The following is an 8,321-nucleotide window of genomic DNA, read 5'->3' on the forward strand; positions in this document are numbered from 1 at the left end:
CTATAATGTACATCTATGGTGCGCTGTCATTTTACCATGCTAGTTTTTGTTTGTTTTGTTTTGTGATCGAATGGGAAAGGAAAACTTAATTATTAAGACGGCCAGTCACGATACAGCACATTGGGCCTACACACACACACTGCCTGTGCGTACCACTGCCCGCTGTGCCACATTCATTCCACCGCCTTTATCCCACCTCGCGCGTGCTACAGATACATAATCGGGATTGACGGACAGCGTGAGCGAGTGGCAAAGTATCACAAAGGTGAAATCGCAGCCAGCCTCCCTTTCTCGTCTCCTCTACTCTCTTTGTATTATTTTCGTCTGTCTGCTGTGTGTAGCTTTGCCCTAGGCTAGATCCTATGGTCCACGAGCGCCGCTGTGTGCATCTCTCTGCCTTCCTGTCTGCGCATAGTGTGTGTGTGTTTGTATTCATTATCATTATCATATATGTGTGTGTGTGTGTGTGTTTGTATTCATTATCATATATATATAAATATATATATATATAAATATATATGTGTGTGTGTGTGTGTGTATGTGTGTGTGTGTGTGTGTGTGCGTGTGTGTGTATGTGTGTGTGTGTGTATGTGTGTCTCCATCACTTGCGTTCTTTGCGTTTTTCTTACCCCACTCACTGCTGCGGTGTAGACTGTTCAAAGGTCGATGGGTCATCATGTAAATGTAAGTATAGACTGTCTTGTCAATGAAGCGTGCCTGAAGGCATGTCATGTAATACACTATAGCCTATTAGCCTCTATATACCAACATTGGGTAAGAAGAGCTGTTTTGTCCGAAACTAGTTTTACGTCGGTGTGTTAAAGCCAGCACGGACTGTACTAGAGAGTCAAGGCCTGGTTACACGTAACGATAAATTGTGCAAAATTTGGACGATCTAGCGATCATCATACAATAAAACGTTAGGTGTAACCACAGAATTTTACATATACAACATTTGGACGATTGAACGATGGTTTGGAGACTCGGTCGAGAAATCAAGCGCTGCTTGATATTTTCCGTGCGATGACGTCACACTTGAGGGAGACGCGCTGTGACGTAGATTTACTTTGAAATTTGCCGCAGCGCAGAACTAAACTCAGGGCTCAACTTTTTAAAAATAATTACCGTACGTCAAAACCGATTTCATATTCGGAATCAGGACCCACAAAGTTGCTCGCAGAGAACCTGATTTGGTGCGTTATTATTTATTTTTGCAATTTTATTATTTAGTTGATCGTCAATTGTGCAGCTGTGCATCAAGGTCACTCAGTGCGTTACACATCTGCAGTCAAGTCAAAGCTTCCGGTTCTACACACAACACGGTAGGCCTACAGTATGGCCACCCTTTTCTAAAGACGCTCTTCTGCTGGATATCAAAATGTACAGGGGAGGGGGGGGGCTTCTGTGATCTAGAGGCAGTGTTCGCCTTTCATTCATGAGCTCCAGAGTTCGAAACCTTCACATAAAGAGCAGACAAATCGCTGTCGTCGCAAAGAGACATGGTGGCTTTATGACGAGGAATCTCCTCAATCGAAAGAAAACTGGACGATAGATCGGAACGTGTAAACAGACAACACCGTTCATTAAAACAGACAGTTTTCTCATACGACGAATCTGATACAATTTATCGCTGCGTGTAACCGGGGCTTGACATGCAAAGAAAAGGAGGAGAGATAAGGACGACAGATGTTTGATAGGAAAAGTCAACCACACCAAAGCACCCACCAACCACCCACTTACATTCACTAACAACTAGAAAGACTTCCCACAAGAAGGAAAAGAGAAAAAAACAAAAGAAAACAAAAAAACCATAACCCTGTTAGTGTTACTCTCACATTCCTTTATTGACAGAGTCATGACCGTACATACTACTACTCTCACATGAGCACAGAACATGTCCTTTATTGACAGAGTCAGTCATGACCGTACATACTTTCACATGAGCACAGAACATGTCCTTTATTGACAGTCAGTCATGACCGTACATACTCTCACATGAGCACAGAACATTCCTTTATTGACAGAGTCATGACCGTACATACTCTCTCCAGCATCAAAGAGAACTTATACAAAACATTGATAATATAAATATAAACATATGTGTCTCAAGCGGTGGTCAAAGAAGAGCCCAGGGAAAGAAAACATTGCTATAATTTACGATCCGTGTCTCAAGCGGTGGTCAAGGAAGCAAAATGTGATGTAGTTGGCCGCCCAGCTGCCATGTCCACTGACATCCTGCATACACCCATTTCCAACAAAAGATCAACCTCCAGAATAGGGTACTGCATACCATACAGTAGTGCCAAAGATTACAGGTCTTACAAGGACAGAGTAACAAACACAAAAAGGAGAAGAGATAAGGACGATACATGTTTGATTACTAGTTTGATAGGAAAGAAAGACCAAATCACATAGATCTATTAGAGTCTAGAGCACTCGCCACCAACGTAAATTGTACCTTAAAGTTTAAGTAACGCTGTCCATAAAAACAAAACTTCGCTCTGAGACCAGGTTTTGTCAGTTAAAATAAAGCATGAAATCCATAAATGCTTCTCCAATCCGGAATGGAGTTTAAGTCTCCAGCATGTGGCTGTGAAGTATCTAACTGCTTGACCATACACACTGGTTTGTCCACTTCTGCAAAACATGGACAAAATACTTCAAAACTAAATACCCCCACATACACAGTGCATGCATATTATATATATATATATATATAATATATACATGTAAATATATATACACATGCATATGAGCCTTTGCCAATAGGTGGGATTTTCTTCATATAGCTTACAAAATCCTTTCGTATTCCAATAAAAATGGTGCTACAGCTTTGAAAATTGTATATATACTTTTATGTTCCGTAAATGACTTTTCAGGGTATTTTTTTATTTTGTGTCATCATGGTTATGTTCAAAAGATATGAGACATTTTGCAGAGATTCATCGTAAAATGTGAATAGTGACATTCTTTCATCTTTAACATGTTTTGTGAGTCAAACTGAATCTTCTGAATCGTTGTTTGCCCAAATTGTCATAAAAGAAATTAAGATATATGAAAACAAAAAGTATTTCCTTTCTTTCATACACAACTATGATGACCCAAATGTCAACACAACGGCATTCAGAATTTCTTGTTTCTCTGATCCTCACCATTGTATAGACTGGTCATGCTTATGTTGGACAATTAAAGCAATTCAAGAAAACTGTTCAAATAATTTTGTACGAGTAGGCCTACTAATTTTTCAAAAAATGTGTAATCATAGTTAAGTCCCAAAAAATTTGACTTGACTTTACGTTAACACCAGTGACACAGCTTAGCATGCCGTCTATAGGTCTGTAAATACATGGTTTTGTAGGTAGGAGATATACATGAATTGAAAAATTCAAGTAAAAACTTAATATTAAAAACTTTATCATCACAACCCTCTGTGCTACATTTTAGGTCCCCACCTATAGGCAAAAGCTCATGTAGATCTCTATATCTCTAAGTTTCAACACAGACACATGTAATCTATCAGTTCATTTACTTCGTGAAGACATCACACTGACTGACTAACCCATTAAATGCAAGGAAAAAGCAAGAAAACTTTGGACAAAGTGCCAGGAGAATGAACCAAGTCTCCAACAAACGACCCACGAGGACAGAGAGAAGCAGGGTGTGTGACAAAACGGAAGCAGTGTAGTTTACCCAGGCTACGTCAAAGGACAGAGACAAGCACGGTGTGTCACAAAGCCGTGTAGTTTACCCAGGCTAGGTCAAAGGACAGAGACAAGCACGGTGTGTCACAAAGCCGTGTAGTTTACCCAGGCTAGGTCAAAGGACAGAGACAAGCACGGTGTGTCACAAAACGGAAGCCGTGTAGTTTACCCAGGCTAGGTCAAAGGACAGAGATAAGCACGGTGTGTCACAAAGCGGTGTAGTTTACGCAGGCTAGGTCAAAGGACAGGAAGAAACAGCCCACAAAAATGTACATCAAATACCGCAGGCAGGAGGGCAAGGTGTAAATAGCCTACTGTCATAGGGAGCAAAACTGATGCATTAGAACAACAGAACAACTGCAATAAAAAAAATAATTTAAAAAAAATTATTATTATAAACAGCATTTGTATAGCACTTGACAATTTCTATTGTTACCCCAGCAGACCCTGAGACACTCAAAAACATTCTCCACTTCCTAGGAAGCATACAGCACAGCAGCCAATTAAGTGCTCAAACACTAACAACCTGACAAGAACTTTTGCTGTCTATAGCATAGCTGGGTACCCATTCCCACCTGGGTTAAGAGAGGAAACTTTCTGTAAAGTGCCTTTCCCAGACCAGACCATCAATGATTTATTCATAGAGGCACCAGCCATCTATGTCCAGGTGCTGTTTTAGCCTCTTTTAAGTGCCTTTCCCAAGGACACAACGTTGACCCCCTAATGGGGTTTGAACCCATGACCATCTGGCTGCACTCCCAACAGCCTTACCACAAGACAAGTCAATGCCACAGGCGGGTACAGCTACTGAGGTGTAACTGCACAAGACTATCTCAAGGCCCAAGTCACAGCTAGAACTGATGGTCCTCCACTGAGGTATAACTGTACAAGGCTTTACGTTCCAAGAGCTGTGGAGACCACAGACAGAATCCTGCTGGACATAGAAGCTCTGTCAGTCGTCGTAGCGTTTTTTCTTGATCACTCGCCCGCTGCTGCTCCGAGTGACTTCTGGCACAGACGAGTTCTTCACAGGGGTAACCGCTGGAGCGTGGGCAGCCTCTTTCTGAGCCCTGCTGCCTCCCCTAGCCTGAACGTAGGCCGTCTTTGCCGACTTTTTGCGAGCAGAGTCAGGGCCGGACTGGTGGGATTCGGACACCGCTGAAGGCGTCGGGGTTTCAGCCGAGTGAGAGATCTGTGTGATCAGGACAATATCAGCCTTCCTAGACTGGCTAGAAGAATTAGAAGACAGAGGGCTATGGGCCGCGTCTGTTTGTCCCGCTGCAGCCTCCTGACCACTTTCTCTTTGCCTAGCAGAAGTCAGCGGAGCAACTCGCTTTGGAGGCGTTTGCTTATTGGTCCGTCGCCGTTTGGGAGACGTTTGCTGATCTGTCCGTCGTCGTTTGGGAGACGCTGGTGCTGACGGTTGCTGTGCTGAGGACGGCTGATTGGTTTGTTTTTGTTGGCTGGACGCAGGAGTGTCAGCCTGATTTTGTTGGTTGGACGCAGGAGTGTCAGCCTGATTTTGTTGGCTGGACGCAGGAGTGTCAGTCTGTTTTTCTGCAGCCAGTTGACGAGTTCTGTGGTGTTGTTTTGTTGTAGACAGTGGACCAGCGTGTCTTCCTGAGACTGTCTCATCAGTTTGTGTTCTAGAAGGTGTGAGCACGCTCTGAGACAGGGAGGGCTGTAGTTCCTCACTGTCTTTCCCATGTTCCCCTCGGCTCGACCTCCGTCGTCTTGTTGACACACCAGCCCGCGGTGACCCTGCCTCGTGGGAATTCTTCCTCGGCGAGTCACCAGTCTTTTGCGTTGTGTTTGTCGATTTCCCCTCAGCGGGCTCTCTCTTCCTAGACAACACTTCAGTCCCAGAATTTGCATCCTCAGAAATGACAGGACAACTATCCTCACTAATTAATTCTGGATTCAGCTCTCCACTCATCCGAACAACTGTTGTTTCCAAGTCGCTTTTTCCAGCAGCGACCTGAATCAGATCTTTGACCGAGTCGTTCAAGGTCACCAGAGTCCCTGAATAGCCTGGCTCGTAATCTGAAAGCACTTCTTTCTTCACCATCACTTTAGCGCTGCTGCCATCATTCCATGACTGCTTATCTTTATCGTAAAGAATAATCTCCGACTTCTTCGACATCTCATGAACCACAATCTTACCGTGCTTGCCGGGGGGAAGGGGAGGTAACGACTGAGCCCCGATGGCTAGCGTTGATGTTGACTCAGACTCTTTTGCCGTTTCGGAGCCGACCGTGGGCGAGAAGGGAAGCGTAGAAATGGTTCTCCGGGGAGGACTGTTGAAAACTGTGACCTTGTTTTCTGAGGAAGAAGCTTCTGCAGCGTTCGTCTCCTCGTGTGTCATTGTCTGTGAGTTGGAGTGTTGTGGCGTTGTGAGTCGGAGGTAGGTGCTGCCCCCACACACGTCCTCTTCCTTGATCTTCAAGGTCTTCACCTTGTCTGTGGCTGTCACCACGTGGTAGGACATGAGCTGACCGTCCGACCGGTAAATCTGGAGATTCTCCAGATCCCCGACCTCCAAACTTATAAAGGTCACATCGTCTGTATCTTTGCTCACTCGCAAGGCCGGCTTCTCAATCAGACGAGAGGCAGCGCCTTTCTTGGGTTTGACCTTGGGGACATATGACGGATTGTGAATGGAGGGAGGGGCGGGCTTGGTGAGGATGGGGATGCTGGCTTCCCCACGGATCTTCATCTCCCACTTGTGGAAAAACTTCATGTGGCGGTTCACCGAGCTCATCTGGTAGAATTCTTTGTGGCATATGGAGCAGACGCAGAGCTCCTTGACCCCGTGGAACTTGAGGATGTGTTTGCCGATCTGCTGCGTGTTCTTCATCACGTACAGACAGGTGTCGCAGCGGTGCAGCCCCACCCCCTCCACCTCCTCGTCCGTGTGCTGGGTCATGTGATCGTCCAGCTGGAGGCGTGAGTCAAAGCCGTTGTGGCACATGGCGCAGGCGTACGGCTTCTTCATGGGGTCGTCCACACACTTGTCCTTGTCGTCGTAGATGACCACCTTGATGTGGTCCAGGTCCTCCCCCTTGATCGAGCCGCCCTCCCCTGAGACCAGCTCCACCACCTGCTCCACCCCGTCAAGGTCGCCCTTGCCTCGTTTGGTCAGCAGGTGCTCCCTCTCTGCGCCCGTGTCCTCCTCCACAAAGATGTAGGAGATGTCGGACTGGCCCAGCGTGGTGTTGTGAACGGCCTTCAGATGTTTCCTCAGGTTGCTGATCCCCCGGAAGGGCACGCCACACGTGCCACACTGCAGCTTGGAGTTCTCCAGCTCTGAGCCCATGCTCGACCTCATCTTGTCCGTCACTGGCACAGGCTGGCTCTTCCCCGGCCCGCTACAGTTGGTCCCGTCCTGTATTGGCTCCACGCCGCTCACCTCCACGCTGATAATGGGCTGACCTTGACCTTTCTTTATCTGATCTTTCTCACTAGCGACCGAGGTGACGCTGTGATCAAAGCCCGCGGTGGCGTGCAGTTTGTCCAGAGCGGAGGTGTTGGAATCTTCCGATGGTTCTTCTAGGTCCGCCTCCTCACACACGGCCCCGGGTGGGGGGTCAGCACAGACCTCGGACTTGAGGAGCTCGGCCACGCCTCGTTCTACCTCGCTCCTCTCCACCTCCCCGCCGCACTCCGTCTGCTCCACAAGGCTCGCCACTGCTGTCGTCTCCACCACTTCCTCCTGCTGCCCCACCACTGTCACTCCCTCCTCCTCTTCCTCCTCCTCCTCGGCAGAGGCTTTCTCCTTCTTCTTCCCTCGTTTCTTCCTGCGTGGGTGGCGAGGCTCCACCTTCCTGCGGGTCTTGAGCAGCTGGGGTCCCTTCACGCTCAGCTCGTAACTGTCGTCTGACCACACGGCCGAGTGGATGTCCCACGACGGGTCAACGCTCTCGCAAAACTTCACCTGGGGCAGACAACAGACAAGATGTCAACGTTTTAACTTTGACAGAGAACAGACAAGACAACAGTCAACGTTACAACTGTCAACACTCTCACACTGGGGCAGAGAACAGCCAAGACAACTGTCAACGTTACAACTGTCAACACTCTCACACTGGGGCAGAGAACAGCCAAGACAACTGTCAACGTTACAACTGTCAACACTCTCACACTGGGGCAGAGAACAGCCAAGACAACTGTCAACGTTACAACTGTCAACGTTACAACTGTCAACGTTACAACTGTCAACGTTACAACTGTCAAGGCTCTCACACTGGGACAGAGAACAGACAAGACATATGTCAACGTTACAACTGTCAACGTTACAACTGTCAACGTTACAACAGTCAACGTTACAACTGTCAACGCTCTCACACTGGGACAGAGAACAGACAAGACATATGTCAACGTTACAACTGTCAACGTTACAACTGTCAACGTTACAACAGTCAACGTTACAACTGTCAACGCTCTCACACTGGGACAGAGAACAGACACGACATATGTCAACGTTACAACAGTCAACGTTACAACAGTCAACGTTACAACAGTCAACGTTACAACTGTCAAGGCTCTCACAACACTTCACCTGGACAAAGAACGGCAAAACTTAACCTGGGCAAAATAAACCAAAGCAAATATACATTTGTC

General features: G+C 46.7%; 1 protein-coding gene across 1 annotated transcript in view; it reads right to left on the minus strand.

The window, feature by feature from the left end:
• Positions 1-4,343: 4,343 nt before the first annotated feature.
• Positions 4,344-8,321, minus strand: part of LOC101851544 — a gene marked incomplete in the record, with an annotated part of 18,923 nt that continues 14,945 nt past the window's right edge. Inside the window, 1 exon segment of the mRNA XM_005111325.3 lies at positions 4,344-7,635. Within this exon segment, the coding sequence (XP_005111382.2) occupies positions 4,654-7,635 (2,982 nt within the window).

The sequence above is a fragment of the Aplysia californica genome, unplaced genomic scaffold, assembly GCF_000002075.1.
Source record: "Aplysia californica isolate F4 #8 unplaced genomic scaffold, AplCal3.0 scaffold01041, whole genome shotgun sequence".
In the NCBI taxonomy this organism is placed as follows: Eukaryota; Metazoa; Mollusca; class Gastropoda; order Aplysiida; family Aplysiidae; genus Aplysia; species Aplysia californica.